The 20,291-nt window shown below is 42.0% G+C and overlaps 1 protein-coding gene across 4 annotated transcripts in view; it reads left to right on the top strand.

Annotated features, from left to right (window-relative positions):
• The window catches only part of LOC126252996 (tRNA wybutosine-synthesizing protein 4-like), a 63,840-nt gene that overhangs the window by 19,550 nt on the left and 23,999 nt on the right, over nt 1-20,291 (top strand). For all 4 annotated transcript variants that reach the window (XM_049954027.1, XM_049954028.1, XM_049954025.1 and 1 more), the window contains exon 6: nt 1,303-2,013. In XM_049954027.1, coding sequence (XP_049809984.1) covers nt 1,303-2,013 — 711 coding nt within the window. The remainder of the gene's footprint in view (nt 1-1,302; nt 2,014-20,291) is intronic.

The raw sequence follows: 20,291 nt of genomic DNA, 5'->3' as shown, positions 1-20,291 counted from the left end.
GATATCTTCGGTACTGGTACCACAGGTACATGACTGTCAAGATTCTTCCAACACACCTATTCACACCAGCTGCCAGGGTGATTTCCAGCTGATTACAAAAGCAACTAAGTCACCCCATGTTTGAGAACAGCAGTTACAGTGGGGCAGCATTTTGGCTTGTGCAGTGTGTTACAGGACAGGGAAAAAAAACTTTAAACTAAGCCTGATCATCTTTTATATCTGTTGTGCTAAAAAGATTACTAATTTCCTATAAGAATTGAAACAAAACTAGATTTATATTAAGGCAACAGAAGAATCTGTGATAAAATTGCTAATTTCCTAAAACTTTTGAGGTTAATTATGGTCATTAGCAAACTCATAAATAGAGTTAATTTATGATAAATGTTGATAGTACATAGCTATCTTTAAAGGAAAACTAGATGTAACAATAGAAATATCATGAATAACAATTTACTGCAAATTAGATTATGCACAGGACAGTGGTAACTTCCAAAAATTCTCAGAAATAATTCAGTGTGCTTTATTCTTTGGGAGTAACTGTGAATCACAAATGCTGATTTGCTATGAAATAAATTATCCAACAACACTTGTATCAGTAACTTACAAAAATATAATTTTAAACGTTCGGAAATTCTATAAAAAAACCTATTTCTCAAATAATTGTACTGTGTAATTAGAGAATGATTGTTTTGCGTTAGGATAGGCCTACTGTTCTCAAAAATTTGAAAAGAGCACAAGTAAGGTTAAGCCCGCAGTTGATGATAACAATACAAATAGGTTTCGATACAGTTAGTGAAAGATTATGCAGAAGTGACACAAACAGTAAAATATGTGAATCTATATTTCAGTTTGGCACATAAATCTTGTACAGGTAGTCTTACACAAAGGAAAGTTCTGAAGTTGGCTGTTACGTATAAATAAATGTGTGAATTGCTTGGAGTTTTTACTTAGCTGTTTCTGTGCCAACTCCTACATTGTCATGCTGTAGAAAAACTCTGCAGTGTGAGTTTATCTCGGTAAAAATCCAGAAAATGTGCAGTACCGTCATTTCCTGAAGACTGTCCCATAATATTTTTAGGTTATAACAGTTTACCATCCTGTCATTTCTTGATTATTAATGTAAATAGTATATTACTAGTTTGTATATCTACCAAACGGTTTCATTATACATAAAAACACTTTTTTGTATTAGTTCAGTAGTTTTATTTTTGGGTTTTTTTCATGCTTTAGGGGGTAAAATTTTCTGCAAACCATAATATGAATACTGGACTCAATGAATTGTATACTTTTTCTTATTTGTAGGGTTGGAGTGCATGTGCATCCATGTCTGCATATGAGGCCTTAAAGCTTCTCACAGAGGAAGGCAAAGTGAATAATGTTGTGAGACTGGAACCATTTGATGAATTTGAAAGTTTTCATCTTATGTGCTGCCATTATACTTTGACCATAGCATCCAAAGGGGTGCTGGAGAATTGGTTCAGTGATGATAGGAAAATAGAAAGTATTAACATGTCACAAAATTTACTCTGTTATTCTGAAGACAGTGCCCTCCATTGGTCTGTGTTACCAGTCCAGGGGCGGATACCAGAACGATTTGGTCATGCTAGTGGAAGACTGGACGAACATCGCATAGCACTAGTGGGTGGCTTCGGAAAGAGCTACAGTCAAGAACACAGCAGGCTCAGTGAAATTAGTATTGTTAATACTACGGATTTTACAGTTCAGCATGTCACTCTTCATTCTCCTCTTCCAAAAGGAGATTCGTCACTGGCTGCAATGCATTCAACTTGCATACCACTTCATAATGGGAGGCTTTTGATAATTGGTGGGCGCACTTCACCTACACGACCAGTGAACACAAAACCAGTAATCCTGTCTGTGTGGAATAAGGATGTGGAAATTCTTGATCTAATTGGACCATGTCCACGTTGGAGACATACAGCAACACTCATTGGCAGTGAGTCCACCACCCAGTTGATTTTGCTCTTTGGTGGAAGAACTTCGAATCTGATTGTAAGTGCTTTCATTTTTTGAAATGTATGTAATGTATGGTTTGCTTCCATCTACACTTACAGCAAAGGTGATATATACTACCTCCAGTTTAAAATGGAATTGTAATTTGTTCATCACAAGTAACAAATTTGTGTATGCTTAAACCATCAACTTCTTGATTTGCATGTTTCTGTCTGTTCTCTGTTATATGTATGTTTCACATGTGGGACACATTAGCATTTGCAAACAAAATGTGAGACATGTCCTATCGTGCTCTTCACTGATTGTAAAACGTTAATGTGTACAGGATGCAATGCTGTGTTCAGCTGTGGAAATGACATTTAGAGGAAGCTCATCACTCAAACCACACTTGGCTGCAATGTTTCAGCACACCTTTTAAGTTAATTATATGCAACATTGTGAGCAGCTGAGAAGATTAGCATAAGACAGAGAAAGATAGACAGCATCAGACCAGTCAGTAGACTGGAAACATAAAAAAAAGAAATGAAATGAGTGTATGATCTTAATGATTTGTTATTTTTCTGCTTATTTCTCCAATTTCTGTCTATAATTTCTAAAGTATGAAAAGCTGTACACTGCAGTATACATTTGTTTTAAAACACTGAAACCAGTCAGTAAATAATGCAGAATCATAAACTTTATCTTTAAAAATATTTGACACAGTTGTTAAATAGGTGACTCATTGTAAACAATGGAAAATAATGGTATCGAACTTCGTGCAGAAAACTGTCTGTTCTACTAATGAAAGTAATCTTAAGTAGTTGTGTTGCTCCTCACTTATGCACACTAGTGGGTAGAAGTGAGCTACAAGCTGCCAGATCACCATGCTTCACAAGTACATACAACTTTATGTATCAACAAAAACATTTGTGTTTGCGTAAACTGCACAGATCATAGAGGTTCCACAGGCATTAGTGACATCTCACATTGAGAGCTAGGTTGGATGCTAGTGCTTGAGATAAATTCCATCTCTGGTACTTGAACCACTTGGTTCCTTGATAGACAAACAGCTGATAATCTACACGAAAGGAGCCTCTGAGAAGATTGTGATGATCTGCGATCAAGATGATAAAAGCAATCGGGCGCACCCTGGGCAATGCCAGAATATGATTCAAAATAATCTGACAGCTGATCCTTTCACACCAGAAACATATATACCTGAGCCCTTTTCAGGGCCACAGTTAACGATTATGTCTATTAACACAGAAGGCATAACAGCCAAAGAAGAACTGCTAAGAGAACAGTGCAGTCAGCACCAGTGCCTGTACTGTGCATGCAGGAGACACACAGAATTTGTGACATGTGCAGACCAAAAATAGACGGAATGTGTCTCACCATCAAAAGACCACATGATAAATATGGAAGTGCTATCTTTGTTCATCCAGATCTTATTCACAGCATTCAAGGAGGAAAAAAACATTGAAATTCTCACTCTAGAAACAGTTAATTGCGCCATTACATCGCTTTATAAACCAACTGGCACTGAATTCATTGTTAACAAACCACCCAATTTTGTTAAATAAACATGTGCAGATAGTGATCGGTGATTTCAACAGCCATAGTAGCATTTGGGGCTATGATTGTGAAGATGAAAATGGTACAGCAGTACAAGTATGGGCAGAAGCAAGTCACCTGACTTTAATCCATGATGCAAAACTGCCTGGATCTTTTAACAGCGGCAGGTGGAGGCGAGCTTACAATGCTGACTTAATTTTTGGTAGCAGCAGTATCAGCCAACAGTTTGTAAAATCAATCTGCTCCCCAATACCCAAATCACAGCATAGACCAATAATGTGTCAATTATTTGCTGCTATAAGACCACAGGAGGTATCTTTTCGGAGAAGGTGTAATTTTAAGAAGGCTGATTGGTCAATATTTGCAAAATTGCTGGACATAGAAGAATCTTGTATAGAACCAATACCCAAATGCTATGACACCTTCACAGCGGCTGTAAACAGATGTTCAAGTATGTCTATCTGCCGTGGCTGTCGAACGTGTTATATCCCCGGGCTTACTTCAGACCAAGCCACCCTACTAACTGAATGCAGCTTATTTGAAGAAAACCCTTTCAGTGAAGCAACTGTGGAAGCAAGAAACAATCTTATTTCCTCTATAAGGGAGGCAACAAGGGATAAGTGAACTGAAACTATAGAAAACGTGAATCTGAAAAGAGACAGCCCTAAGGCTTGGAGACTTCTGAGACGCCTAAACAATGATTCGACTAAGACCACTACACATCATAATATCACTGCCAATCAAATAGTTAATGTTAAGTATTTAATTAGTTATGCATGGAAATGTGAAGACATGTAATGAGGAACAACACACGTACGGCATTCGCATCAAAAAAAAAAAAAATTCAAAAAAATTTCAAAGCAATGTTAAACAATTGGGACAGTCATATTAAGTATGGGGTTGCAGGGGTTTTTACCCCTGGGGAGGTGGGTGGGAGTTACAGCACATATTGTGATCAAATAATATGAAGAGACTTCACTGCTACAGCATGAGTGACTGCCTCGGACGCGCGCGTGGTCTAGAGTTCCTACCACGCGCGTACGGGATTCGCCACAGCAAGTTGAAATGCATTAAAACATTGAACGCAAGACGTACGCTCCATTGACCGGAGGCCATAGAGTGAGAACAGTTCATTTTCTTTCATTTGAGACCATTTTTATTAAATTGTGTTAAGTATTTAATTAGTTATGCATGGAAATGTGAAGACATGTAATGAGGAACAACACACGTACGGCATTCGCATCAAAAAAAAAAAAATTCAAAAAAATTTCAAAGCAATGTTAAACAATTGGGACAGTCATATTAAGTATGGGGTTGCAGGGGTTTTTACCCCTGGGGAGGTGGGTGGGAGTTACAGCACATATTGTGATCAAATAATATGAAGAGACTTCACTGCTACAGCATGAGTGACTGCCTCGGACGCGCGCGTGGTCTAGAGTGATGATAAAAGCAATCGGGCGCACCCTGGGCAATGCCAGAATATGATTCAAAATAATCTGACGGCTGATCCTTTCACACCAGAAACATATATACCTGAGCCCTTTTCAGGGCCACAGTTAACGATTATGTCTATTAACACAGAAGGCATAACAGCCAAAGAAGAACTGCTAAGAGAACAGTGCAGTCAGCACCAGTGCCTGTACTGTGCATGCAGGAGACACACAGAATTTGTGACATGTGCAGACCAAAAATAGACGGAATGTGTCTCACCATCAAAAGACCACATGATAAATATGGAAGTGCTATCTTTGTTCATCCAGATCTTATCCACAGCATTCAAGGAGGAAAAAAACATTGAAATTCTCACTCTAGAAACAGTTAATTGCGCCATTACATCGCTTTATAAACCAACTGGCACTGAATTCATTGTTAACAAACCACCCAATTTTGTTAAATAAACATGTGCAGATAGTGATCGGTGATTTCAACAGCCATAGTAGCATTTGGGGCTATGATTGTGAAGATGAAAATGGTACAGCAGTACAAGTATGGGCAGAAGCAAGTCACCTGACTTTAATCCATGATGCAAAACTGCCTGGATCTTTTAACAGCGGCAGGTGGAGGCGAGCTTACAATGCTGACTTAATTTTTGGTAGCAGCAGTATCAGCCAACAGTTTGTAAAATCAATCTGCTCCCCAATACCCAAATCACAGCATAGACCAATAATGTGTCAATTATTTGCTGCTATAAGACCACAGGAGGTATCTTTTCGGAGAAGGTGTAATTTTAAGAAGGCTGATTGGTCAATATTTGCAAAATTGCTGGACATAGAAGAATCTTGTATAGAACCAATACCCAAATGCTATGACACCTTCACAGCGGCTGTAAACAGATGTTCAAGTATGTCTATCTGCCGTGGCTGTCGAACGTGTTATATCCCCGGGCTTACTTCAGACCAAGCCACCCTACTAACTGAATGCAGCTTATTTGAAGAAAACCCTTTCAGTGAAGCAACTGTGGAAGCAAGAAACAATCTTATTTCCTCTATAAGGGAGGCAACAAGGGATAAGTGAACTGAAACTATAGAAAACGTGAATCTGAAAAGAGACAGCCCTAAGGCTTGGAGACTTCTGAGACGCCTAAACAATGATTCGACTAAGACCACTACACATCATAATATCACTGCCAATCAAATAGCACATCAGTTACTGATGAACAGGAAACCAGCACACAAACCACAAAAACCGAAATTGTAATGAGAAGAGCAAGAGGAAAGTAATGACATTACATCGTCATTCAGCATGGAAGAACTATAGAAGGCTATCAAACAAAGTGAAAATGGCATATTAGCTGGCTTAGATGATATACAGAGCAAATTAAATACTTTGGCTTAAATACAAAGAAATGGATTCTCCAACTTTTTGATAACTGTGTAAGCAGAAACAAAATTCTAAAGATATGGCAGAAGAGTCGGCTGATTGCTTTGCTGAAGCCTGGCAAAGAAGGAAATGATCCAAAGAATTTTAGACCAGTTGCACTACTTTTCCGTCTTTACAAAATGCTGGAAAGACTGATTTTAAATTGCTTATCACATGACCCCTCCGTTATACCTCAGCAATCTGGATTTCGTCCAGGTGCAAGCTCTACTGGACATTGCTAAATCTCACACAATTTCTAGGAGATGGCTTCGAAGCTCAGAAGATGACAGGAGTGGCATTTGTCGACTTATCAGCGTATATATATATAAAAACAAAGATGATGTGACTTACCAAACGAAAGCGCTGGCAGGTTGATAGACACACAAACAAACACACAAACACACACAAAATTCTAGCTTTTGCAACCAATGGTTGCATCGTGAGGAAAGACGGAAGGAGAGGGAAAGACGAAAGGATGTGGGTTTTAAGTCATTCCAATCCCGGGAGCGGAAAGACTTACCTTAGGGGGAAAAAAGGACGGGTATACACTCGCACACACACACACACACACACACACACACACACACACACACACACACACATATCCATCCACACATATACAGACACAAGCAGACATACTCAAAGACAAAGAGTTTGGGCAGAGATGTCAGTCGAGGCAGAAGTGCAGAGGCAAAGATGTTGTTGAATGACAGGTGAGGTATGAGTGGCGGCAACTTGAAATTAGCGGAGATTGAGGCCTGGTGGGTAACGGGAAGAGAGGATATACTGAAGGGCAAATTCCCATCTCCGGAGTTCGGATAGGTTGGTGTTAGTGGGAAGTATCCAGATAACCCGGACGGTGTAACACTGTGCCAAGATGTGCTGGCCATGCACCAAGGCATGTTTAGCCACAGGGTGATCCTCATTACCAACAAACACTGTCTGCCTGTGTCCATTCATGCGAATGGACAGTTTGTTGCTGGTCATTCCCATATAGAATGCGTCACAGTGTAGGCAGGTCAATTGGTAAATCACGTGGGTGCTTTCACACGTGGCTCTGCCTTTCATCGTGTACACCTTCCGGGCTACAGGACTGGAGTAGGTGGTGGTGGGAGGGTGCATGGGACAGGTTTTACACCGGGGGCGGTTACAAGGGTAGGAGCCAGAGGGTAGGGAAGGTGGTTTGGGGATTACATAGGGATGAACTAAGAGGTTACGAAGGTTAGGTGGACGGCAGAAAGACACTCTTGGTGGAGTGGGGAGGATTTCATGAAGGATGGATCTCATTTCAGGGCAGGATTTGAGGAAGTCGTATCCCTGCTGGAGGGCCACATTCAGAGTCTGGTCCAGTCCCGGAAAGTATCCTGTCACAAATGGGGCACTTTTGTGGTTCTTCTGTGGGAGGTTCTGGGTTTGAGGGGATGAGGAAGTGGCTCTGGTTATTTGCTTCTGTACCAGGTCGGGAGGGTACTTGCGGGATGCGAAAGCTGTTGTCAGGTTGTTGGTGTAATGGTTCAGGGATTCCGGACTGGAGCAGATTCGTTTGCCACGAAGACCTAGGCTGTAGGGAAGGGACCGTTTGATGTGGAATGGGTGGCAGCTGTCATAATGGAGGTACTGTTGCTTGTTGGTGGGTTTGATGTGGACGGACATGTGAAGCTGGCCATTGGACAGATGGAGGTCAACGTCAAGGAATGTGGCGTGGGATTTGGAGTAGGACCAGGTGAATCTGATGGAACCAAAGGAGTTGAGGTGGGAGAGGAAATTCTGGAGTTCTTCTTCACTGTGAGTCCAGATCATGAAGATGTCATCAATAAATCTGTACCAAACTTTGGGTTGGCAGGCCTGGGTAACCAAGAAGGCTTCCTTTAAGCGACCCATGAATAGGTTGGCGTACGAGGGGGCCATCCTGGTACCCATGGCTGTTCCCTTTAATTGTTGGTATGTCTGGCCTTCAAAAGTGAAGAAGTTGTGGGTCAGGATGAAGCTGGCTAAGGTAATGAGGAAAGAGGTTTTAGGTAGGGTGGCAGGTGATCGGTGTGAAAGGAAGTGCTCCATTGCAGCGAGGCCCTGGACGTGCGGAATATTTGTGTATAAGGAAGTGGCATCAATGGTTACAAGGATGGTTTCCGGGGGTAACAGATTGGGTAAGGATTCCAGGCGTTCGAGAAAGTGGTTGGTGTCTTTGATGAAGGATGGGAGACTGCATGTAATGGGTTGAAGGTGTTGATCTACGTAGGCAGAGATACGTTCTGTGGGGGCTTGGTAACCAGCTACAATGGGGCGGCCGGGATGATTGGGTTTGTGAATTTTAGGAAGAAGGTAGAAGGTAGGGGTGCGGGGTGTCGGTGGGGTCAGGAGGTTGATGGAGTCAGGTGAAAGGTTTTGCAGGGGGCCTAAGGTTCTGAGGATTCGTTGAAGCTCTGCCTGGACATCGGGAATGGGATTACCTTGGCAAACTTTGTATGTGGTGTTGTCTGAAAGCTGACGCACTCCCTCAGCCACATACTCCAGACGATCAAGTACCACGGTCGTGGAACCCTTGTCCGCCGGAAGAATGACGATGGATCGGTCAGCCTTCAGATCACGGATAGCCTGGGCTTCAGCAGTGGTGATGTTGGGAGTAGGAATAAGGTTTTTTAAGAAGGACTGAGATGCAAGGCTGGAAGTCAGAAATTCCTGGAAGGTTTGGAGAGGGTGATTTTGAGGAAGAGGAGGTGGGTCCCGCTGCGATGGAGGACGGAACTGTTCCAGGCAGGGTTCAATTTGGATAGTGTCTAAGGGAGTTGGTTCATTACGAGTAGGATTAGGATCATTTTTCTTCGTGGCAAAGTGATATTTCCAGCAGAGAGTATGAGTGTAGGACAGTAAATCTTTGACAAGAGCTGTTTGGTTGGATCTGGGAGTGGGACTGAAGGTGAGGCCTTTAGATAGGACAGAGGTTTCGGATTGGGAGAGAGGTTTGGAGCAAAGGTTAACTACTGAATTAGGGTGTTGTGGTTCCAGATTGTGTTGATTGGAATTTTGAGGTTTTGGAGGGAGTGGAGCTGGAAGTGGGAGATTGAGTAGATGGGGGAGACTGGGTTTGCGTGCAATGAGAGGAGTTTGAGGTTTGCTGGAAAGGTTGTGAAGGATGAGTGAGTTGCCTTTCCGGAGGTGGGAAACCAGGAGATTGGATAGTTTTTTGAGGTGGAGGGTGGCATGCTGTTCTAATTTGCAGTTGGCCTGTAGGAGGATGCTCTGAACAGCCGGTGTGGATGTGGGAGAGGAAAGATTAAGGACTTTTATTAAGGATAGGAGTTGACGGGTGTGTCCATTGGCTGAGTTGATGTGTAGGTGAAGGATTAGGTGGGTGAGGGCAATGGATTGTTCAGTTTGGAACTGGTATAAGGACTGATGGAAAGAAGGGTTGCAGCCAGAGATGGGAACTTTAAGTGTGAGGCCTTTGGGGGTAATGCCAAATGTCAGACAAGCCTGAGAAAATAGAATATGGGAGCGTAATCTGGCTAGGGCAAAGGCATGTTTGCGGAGGGAATGTAAGTAAAACTTAATGGGGTCGTTGTGGGGGTGTTGTGAGGGTGACATGGTATTAGAAGGTGGAAAGTGTAACATGAGGCTGAAATGAAAATGAAATTAAAAATATATGGGGAGAGATAAAGATGAACTGGAAAGTAACTCCCAACATCACCACTGCTGAAGCTCAGGCTATCCGTAATCTGAAGGCTGACCGATCCATCGTTATTCTTCCGGCGGACAAGGGTTCCACGACCGTGGCACTTGATCGTCGGGAGTATGTGGCTGAGGGAGTGCGTCAGCTTTCAGACAACACCACATACAAAGTTTGCCAAGGTAATCCCATTCCCGATGTCCAGGCAGAGCTTCAAGGAATCCTCAGAACCTTAGGCCCCCTGCAAAACCTTTCACCTGACTCCATCAACCTCCTGACCCCACCGACACCCCGCACCCCTACCTTCTACCTTCTTCCTAAAATTCACAAACCCAATCATCCCGGCCGCCCCATTGTAGCTGGTTACCAAGCCCCCACAGAACGTATCTCTGCCTACGTAGATCAACACCTTCAACCCATTACATGCAGTCTCCCATCCTTCATCAAAGACACCAACCACTTTCTCGAACGCCTGGAATCCTTACCCAATCTGTTACCCCCGGAAACCATCCTTGTAACCATTGATGCCACTTCCTTATACACAAATATTCCGCACGTCCAGGGCCTCGCTGCGATGGAGCACTTCCTTTCACACCGATCACCTGCCACCCTACCTAAAACCTCTTTCCTCATTACCTTAGCCAGCTTCATCCTGACCCACAACTTCTTCACTTTTGAAGGCCAGACATACCAACAATTAAAGGGAACAGCCATGGGTACCAGGATGGCCCCCTCGTACGCCAACCTATTCATGGGTTGCTTAGAGGAAGCCTTCTTGGTTACCCAGGCCTGCCAACCCAAAGTTTGGTACAGATTTATTGATGACATCTTCATGATCTGGACTCACAGTGAAGAAGAACTCCAGAATTTCCTCTCCCACCTCAACTCCTTTGGTTCCATCAGATTCACCTGGTCCTACTCCAAATCCCACGCCACATTCCTTGACGTTGACCTCCATCTGTCCAATGGCCAGCTTCACACGTCCGTCCACATCAAACCCACCAACAAGCAACAGTACCTCCATTATGACAGCTGCCACCCATTCCACATCAAACGGTCCCTTCCCTACAGCCTAGGTCTTCGTGGCAAACGAATCTGCTCCAGTCCGGAATCCCTGAACCATTACACCAACAACCTGACAACAGCTTTCGCATCCCGCAAGTACCCTCCCGACCTGGTACAGAAGCAAATAACCAGAGCCACTTCCTCATCCCCTCAAACCCAGAACCTCCCACAGAAGAACCACAAAAGTGCCCCATTTGTGACAGGATACTTTCTGTGGTGTCACTGCCAGACACCACACTTGCTAGGTGGTAGCCTTTAAATCGGCCGCGGTCCATTAGTATACGTCGGACCCGCGTGTCGCCACTGTCAGTGATCGCAGACCGAGCGCTGCCACACGGCAGGTCTGGAGAGACTTACTAGCACTCGCCCCAGTTGTACAGCCGACTTTGCTAGCGAAGCTACACTGACCAATACGCTCTCATTTGCCGAGACGATAGTTAGCATAGCCTTCAGCTACGTCATTTGCTATGACCTAGCAAGGCACCATTACCAGTTTATATTCAGTGTAATAATGTCTAAACAAGAGCAATGTTCTCCAATTGTGGATTAAAGTTAAGTATTCCAAGAACTACGTTCTTTTCTTTATAGGATAATTACTTTTACCTTGTTCCAGACCTCGCACCAGTCTGTGTGTAATTAAACGCGTGCATTTTGGCCTCCTCTAGCAACACGGTGTTGGCTCTTCTGCCAACACTACACTTTCCGAGACTGGACCAGACTCTGAATGTGGCTCTCCAGCAGGGATACGACTTCGTCAAATCCTGCCCTGAAATGAGATCCATCCTTCATGAAATCCTCCCCACTCCACCAAGAGTGTCTTTCCGCCGTTCACCTAACCTTCGTAACCTCTTAGTTCATCCCTATGAAATCCCCAAACCACCTTCCCTACCCTCTGGCTCCTACCCTTGTAACCGCCCCCGGTGTAAAACCTGTCCCATGCACCCTCCCACCACCACCTACTCCAGTTCTGTAGCCCGGAAGGTGTACACGATGAAAGGCAGAGCCACGTGTGAAAGCACCCATGTGATTTACCAACTGACCTGCCTACACTGTGATGCATTCTGTGTGGGAATGACCAGCAACAAACTGTCCTTTCGCTTGAATGGACACAGGCAGACAGTGTTTGTTGGTAATGAGGATCACCCTGTGGCTAAACATGCGTTGGTGCACGGCCAGCACATCTTGGCACAGTGTTACACCGTCCGGGTTGGATGGGAACTTGCTCTTCAATATATCCTCTCTTCCTGTTACACACAAACAAACACAAACATACACACGAAATTCAAGCTTTCGCAACAAACTGTTGCTTCATCAGGAAAGAGGGAAGGAGAGGGAAAGACGAAAGGATGTGGGTTTTAAGGGAGAGGGTATGGAGTCATTCCAATTCTGGGAGCGGAAAGACTTACCTTAGGGGGAAAAAAGGACAGGTATACACTCGCTCTCACACACACATATCCATCCGCACATACACAGACACAAGCAGACATTTGTAAAGGCAAAGAGTTTGGGCAGAGATGTCAGTCGAGGCGGAAGTACAGAGGCAAAGATGTTGTTGAAAGACAGGTGAAGTATGAGCGGCGGCAAATTGAAATTAGTGGAGATTGAGGCCTGGCGGATAACGAGAAGAGAGGATATTCTGAAGGGCAAGTTCCCATCTCCGGAGTTCTGACAGGTTGGTGTTAGTGGGAAGTATCCAGATAACCCGGACGGTGTAACACTGTGCCAAGATGTGCTGGCCATGCACCAAGGCATGTTTAGCCACAGGGTGATCCTCATTACCAATAAACACTGTCTGCCTGTGTCCATTCATGCAAATGGACAGTTTGTTGCTGGTCATTCCTACATAGAATGCATCACAGTGTAGGCAGGTCAGTTGGTAAATCACGTGGGTGCTTTCACGCGTGGCTCTGCCTTTGATCGTGTACACCTTCCGGGTTACAGGACTGGAGTAGGTGGTGGTGGGAGGGTGCATGGGACAGGTTTTACACCGGGGGCGGTTACAAGGGTAGGAGCCAGAGGGTAGGGAAGGTGGTTTGGGGATTTCATAGGGACGAACTAAGAGGTTACGAAGGTTAGGTGGACGGCGGAAAGACACTCTTGGTGGAGTGGGGAGGATTTCATGAAGGATGGATCTCATTTCAGGGCAGGATTTGAGGAAGTCGTATCCCTGCTGGAGAGCCACATTCAGAGTCTGATCCAGTCCCGGAAAGTATCCTGTCATTTAGATATGTTTTTAGATACATCTGTGTTTTTAGATATATTTTCCCACGTGGAATGTTTCCCTCTATTGCTTCTTATATGCTAACGACCTCGCTCTAGCCATCTAGAGCACAGATTTTGAATCAGTGGAGAACAACCTCACAAATGCCCTTGAAGATCTATCTAGATACTACAACACAAACCAGCTTAAACCAAGCCCATCAAAGACCCCGGTGCGTGATTTTCATTCGAGAAACAATGAAGCCACTTGCAAGTTGAAAATAGTACACTCGGGGGTCCAACTGGAACACAACGAGACTACAGAATACCTAGAAGTGACTCTTGACAGATCTCTCACTTTCAAAAAGAAATGCAAGTCGAAAGTTTCCACCAGGAACAATCTCCTACAGAAACTGGCTGATTCACAGTGGGGTAGTCAACCTGAAACAATCCGAACATCTGCAATGGCACTATGCTATTCTGCAGCTGAGCATGCCTGTCCTGTTTGGTATAATTCAAGTCATGCCAAACAGGTGGATGTAGCTCTCAACGAAACGAGCAGAATTATAACAGGTTGCTTGAAATCCACTCCAGTCGAATAGCACCACCACATGTTCGAAGAGGGATAGCTGTGAAGAAGGAAAGAAAGGCAGTGGAACAGGAAATTACCCATCCTCTGTATGGGCATGAACCGCATCCACAACAGCTGAAGTCAAGGAAGAGTTTCCTTAGGACATCAGAGGAACTTAGAACCACTGCTGAAAAAGCTAGGTTACAACTATGGAGGGCTATGACCTACCTTCGCCCTGGTTGGAAAAGTTGTTGAAACTTTACCTCTAGGCCACGATGGGGAGTGGACAACTTGGAAGTACCTGAATAGACTGAGATCCGGAGTTGGAAGATCAAAAGTTAACTTGGCAAGATGGGGATACACTGATCCAAATGATAGTCGGTGTGACTGTGGAGAACAACAGACAGTTCGACACATGCTTTGGTGTCGATTGTGCCCAGTCTCCTGTACAGAAGATGATCTTCAACAAGCAACAGAAAATGTACTGGAAGTGGGCAAGTTTTGGTCAAAAGTAATTTAGTTATAATTGTGTAAAATGTATGTACATGTTCCTGTATGTTTATGACATGAGAGTAATAATAATAATCTACAATGGATTCATTTTTGAGGTCTATACAGTACACTCATGAATTATGACTGCCAAATGCCCTTTGGATATTTGGTACTAATTGTGTGAAGCCAAACAGCTAGGGTGGCACTGTCACTGAGAATCATATCATATCTCTGTTGCCTGTAGTACCCAAGTTTTGTCTTACAGGATTTAATGAATAACCTCCTCAGACATCATAAAGGGTGTCTGTCACACATCTTTAATGTCTTTAACCTTTGTTGCATGTATACATGAGATTGGATTCTTCACAGTAAAGTTTTAATACACTCAACCTACCTCAGAGTTCTGAGTTCAAAGATCATCTAACATGATGCTATGAAGCCTAGGTGTTTACACAATAACTTGTGGGCACTAAGTCATTGTCATTTCCCAGATGTATTATGTATTTTCTTTTAACCTAAGAATTTTTGCAGCTGGCTTTATGTAAATTATCTCTTGTATAATTTACATGTACACTTACACTGACAGCACTGTTCTGGCCCTTTTTATTAAATTTTTTGTGCGGCAGTGCTTCAACAAATTGGCATCCTTTGTCTGCTCACAATTCAAACAACAGTTCAAATAACATACAGCTATTTTGAAATATTTGACAATAAAATTATAATGTAGAGTGGTTATAGTTATTTGGGGATAAGAAAAAACATCTGGCATATAACTGTAAATTTTTTATTCACCTGAACTCTCACTCACTCACCCTCTCCTAGTCATGTTGTCTTCCGATGTCCCAGTTTCTATTTGTAACCACGCCTTCTGATTCAATTACATATTGCAATCAAGTTTTTCTCCTTCCACTTCTTTTCTCATCAAGATATCCATCAGCTTATCCAACTGCATTCTCTCAAAAGCCTTTTTGAGCTCGCAAGTACTCCTTTGCCCTTTTCTGTATACTTTATCTTTCACCAATAGTCCCTAGACATTCAGTGGTATCCTGAGTACCTTTTCCTCTTCTGAAATCATATTTCTTCTCTCCAAGTGCTTTTTCCAGTGTTCTGTGTAGCCCTCTATTTAGAACTACTGCTGGGTGCAATATTAGGCTGATATTCTTCTGTTCTCCACACCTTTTAGAGTTCGTCCTCTTTAGTATTAGCATGATTACGGTTACATGGAAGGAAGTGTCCTGGCCAATCTCCTCCACCATAGATTTAGTTGCAAAGAGAGGTCAACTTCTTTCCACTTGCTTCTCATAAGATTTCTGCAGGAACATCATCTACACCACACACTTTTTTGTTTTCCATTTTCTCCAGTGCCTTCCTCGCTTTTGACCTTAGGATAATTTCAGCTTCCCTCTTCATTTACTTCTTCTTCCTTCTCAGTTTGCATATCAGAAGGTGTTTGATCAGCTTCATAGAGACATTCAATATACAGGGTGTCCTATTTATCTTGACCACCCTAAATAACTGTTTGTCCAGATGCAAATTACAAAATGTTTCAAGCAAATATTCTTTAGCCATCAGGGGAACATCAATCAGCATGATTGCCTTCATCGTAGCATTTTTTTTCCCCCTCAAAGATATGACTTTTTAAAATGGCATCCTGTATTTTTTATTCGGTAATTCATTTCCTCTTCTAAAGACCTATTCAAAAATGTATCACAGTGTACCATTCACTGAAACACAACATTATTAATTACATAACGCGACATTGACTTAGAGCCCAGGATCACAAACTCATCCACTTTTTAGAGTTGTCAGAAAACAAATGAAAACCAAGTAAAAACATAGCACAAAATTGACTTTGACTCTCTTGTACCATTGCCCAGAAGCAGATCATTCAAAGGTGCTCAAAGTGGTGAACCTGGACACCGATACACTGGTGCTCTCATTGAATGAAAGAATTGCTTACTGCTTCCAGTGTTGCCTGCCGAAGAGAATTACAAGCCAGTATAATACATTCCTGCATGTCCTCTGGAGTGATAGACAACATCTTTAATACATCCCCAAAGAAAAAAGTCCAGAGGATTTAAATCAGGAGACCTAACAGACCAAGTAACTGTTCCTCCTCAACCAATCCATCTGGCAGGATACCTCTGGTTCAGAACACGATGTGCACGCAAAGCATTATGTGCTGGACATCCATTGTGTTGATATCACATAAGTATCCCGGTTCTTAGCGGCACTTCATCCAGAAGAGGATGAAGAATTCGTCTGAGGTAGTTGGCATATGCTGTGCTGTTTAGACTACCATTGATGAAATTAGGGCCAATAGTTGTGGTACCAAGCATCCCACACCAGACGTTAATTCTCCATTGATGCCGATGTTCCACCTGTCTAGCCATCATGGGTTGTTGCTGGACCAATAATGCATGTTCCTTGTATTTACCTGTCCTTTGTTTGAGAAGGAACATTCATTGGTAAATAGAACATTGGAGAAGAAGTTTGGTTTGGCGAAGATTTGCTGCTGTGACCACTGACAGAACAGTACATGATTCTGGAAATCATTCCCATGCAGTTCTTGATGTAGGTTTACATGGTAAGGAAGGAACTGGTGACCTGTAAGAATACTATGTACACTGGTTTTAGGAATGCCAATCTCTGGTTTTAGGAATGCCAATCTCATGTTCAAGCTGTCATGTGCTCACATGTGGATTCATAGCAACAGAAGTGAGAACAGTAACTTGGCAGCTTCGTCTGGGCGAGTGCTTCGGTGATTGCGCTGTCATGGGTTGAATCTTCACTTTTCCTGAAGCGTCGCAACATGATGAGAAAACATCCATCGGGAAGGTGGGTTCTTGTCAGGATGTAGCGCTCTGCACAATTCACTGCCTGCGTAGCATTTCGCCTACCTTCAACAACAACAACAATAAAAGAAACATTATATTGATGCAGTTTGTAGGAAGGACAGCTCTTACTGTATGCCTACTCTACACAACAGTATTTAAAAGGACTAAACTACTGTACTAAATGTACCCGTACATAAGAAGACAGTATTGCAATTACTGTTGTGCTAACTTACATTCCCCATAGATGAGTAGAATTTCTACCTTCTTTTCACTGGTGTACATTCTGCTCACACAACTCTTCAACTGGTGAGGGTTGACGGAATGACGGGTGTGCATTCTACTTAGGTTTACATTTCTCCTCTGTCAACATCAGCACGTGGATGTGTTCCATTACCCCGAGTACCGGCACTAAGCACTGGGAGCGTCAACGTCAATGTTGTCTTATAGTAATTAATAACATTGTGTTTGAGTGAATGGTACACTGTGATACAGTTTTGAATAGGTCTTTAGGTGAGGAAATGAATTACTGAATTAAAACTACAGGGTGCCATTTAAAAAAAGTCATACTGCTGTTCATATCTATGTAAAAAGCAAAGCTACAACAAAGGCAATCATGCAGATTGATTTCCCCCTGGCGGCTAAAGAACATTTGCTTGAAACATTTTGTAAGTTGCATCTGGACAAACAGTTATTTAGGGTGGTCTAGATAAATGGTACATTCTGTATTGTGAATTGTGCTTTATTCATCTCAGGACGTACATTTGCAATCCATTTGGTTTGTCTCCAGGAGACATTTCAAAAATTTATAAAACAGTTACAATGATTTTTACATTAATAAATAATAGCACTATAATAAATAACAACACTATAAGGATATTTCTTGGAACGTCTAACACACTGTATCCAGCTCTAATTTCCAGTTTTTCCCACACGAATTCATCCACTGAGTAATAAAACTTCAGTGTCAGTACCTCATACAGCTTTCTGTTAAGTGAAACTAAATTCATCTGCATCAACTTGTTCCCTTACAGATTTTATTCCCATGTACTGAGGTCCCTGGACATACAGTCCAAAGCATTGGGTGGGGAGCATAAAATTTTCTTTGTTTCTAGTATCATATAAATGGACACAATGGTTTCCTTCAAATAATTCATGTTTGGTGTACAAAAAAAAGAAAAATCTCATATATGTATAAGTTTGGCAGAGTTAACATTTTAAGTTTTTAAATAATGATCGACATGGTTCTTTGCGATTTGCAGTGCACATATTTCGTATGATTTTTTTTTCTCTATTTTTAGTATCTGTACTATGTTTGTTGAGTTACCCCAAAAAACAATACCATACCTAATAATGGATTCAAAGTAGCTTGCATATGCTACTTTTCATGTGTCCATGTCAGTTGCAGTTGACAATATTTGCATTGCAAATGTAAAGCTGCTTGGTTTGTTTGCCAGGTATTCAATGTGTGCTTGCCAGCTCACATTTTTATGCATATTTTAACCTAAGAATTTGACTGACTCAACTTCTTCTATACCTGGGTTGTTGTGTACAATCTTAATCTCTTTGGTTTTGAACTGCATCACATGAGTCTTACATATGTTGAGATTCAACCCATTTAGTTGAAACCAAGTTTCCAAGGTGCTGAGGGTACTGATCACAGATTTGGGAATGTTTTCCGAATCCTGATCTTCAACTAAAACAGAAGTATCATCTCCGAACAGAACTGATGGGAAGGTGATATTTAATGGTAAGTCATTAACATAAAAGAGAAATAGGACTGGGCCTAATATGGAGCCTTGTGGAACACTCTGAGATTTCCCCCCCCCCCCCCCCCCAGTCAGAAAAATGATTTGCGCCATTTGAAGAAATGCTAACTCTTTGCTTTCTGTTGGATAGGTAGGATTTAAGCCATTGTGTGGCACTGCCGCTAATGCCATACTTTTCAAGTTTGTAAACAAGAAATGCAAGGTTTTCAGAATCAAAACGCAATTGTGAGATCACAGAAAATTCCTGCCACCTTATTTCTCTTGTCTAATGATGTACTTATTTTCTCAATGAAGTCGTTTACTGCATCTATGGTGTTTTTCCCCTGTTGAAAACCAAATTGATTGTTTAGAATAATAGGATATTTTGCAGTGAAGTTTTGGATTTGTGCAACAGCAAATTTTTCAAATATTTTAGATAGGACTGGGAGAATCAAGATAGGATGATAATTTCCCATGATCTCTCTTGATCCTTTCTTGAAGAGTGGTTTGACTTCAGCATATTTCAGTACCTCTGGGAAACAGCCCTCTTAAAACATTGATTTATTATTTGAGCTACTGGGTTTGCAGTTCTATTGTGTACCACTTTAATAAGTTTGGTGGGTATTCCATCCCAGCATGCAGATTTTTTGTTTCTTAATTTTTCTACATCCTCCACAGAAACTTTTAAGAATTTTGTAAAGTTTTCATGTAGGCCAAAGGGATTTACTTTGTTGTGATAATCTGTTACATCTACATCGGACTTTGCTACATTTATAAAAAATTCATTAAAGGACTCTGGTATTTGAGTTCGATTTACAATAGTATTTCCTTCAATATCAATTTTTGAAATTTTGTAGTTACAGGTTTTTTTTAAAAAAAAAATGGCTCTGAGCACTATGGGACTCAACTGCTGTGGTTATCAGTCCCCTAGAACTTAGAACTACTTAAACCTAACTAACCTAAGGACATCACACACATCCATGCCGGAGGCAGGATTCGAACCTGCAGCCGTAGACAGGTTTTAACACCTAACTCAGATTTAATGACTGACCACACAGCCTTTGTCTTATTTTTATGATTTAAATTTGCCTGTTGTTTACCAGTTGTTTTGCTGCCCTGACAACTCTTTTAAATATGGTTTTATAGAGTCTAACATATTTAATGAAATCAATGTCTTTATTATATTTTAGTTCTCTGTGCAGTTGCCTTTTCCTTGCACTGCAAAATTTTTATGCCCTGGGTAATTCACTTTATTCTTTATTTTATTGCTGCAGAGTCTAGGTGGAAATGTTTCATTAAAGACACCAAGAAAACTATTTAGGAATTTC

The sequence above is a fragment of the Schistocerca nitens genome, chromosome 4, assembly GCF_023898315.1.
Source record: "Schistocerca nitens isolate TAMUIC-IGC-003100 chromosome 4, iqSchNite1.1, whole genome shotgun sequence".
Taxonomy (NCBI): domain Eukaryota; kingdom Metazoa; phylum Arthropoda; class Insecta; order Orthoptera; family Acrididae; genus Schistocerca; species Schistocerca nitens.
This window is presented reverse-complemented; position numbering and strand designations above follow the sequence as displayed.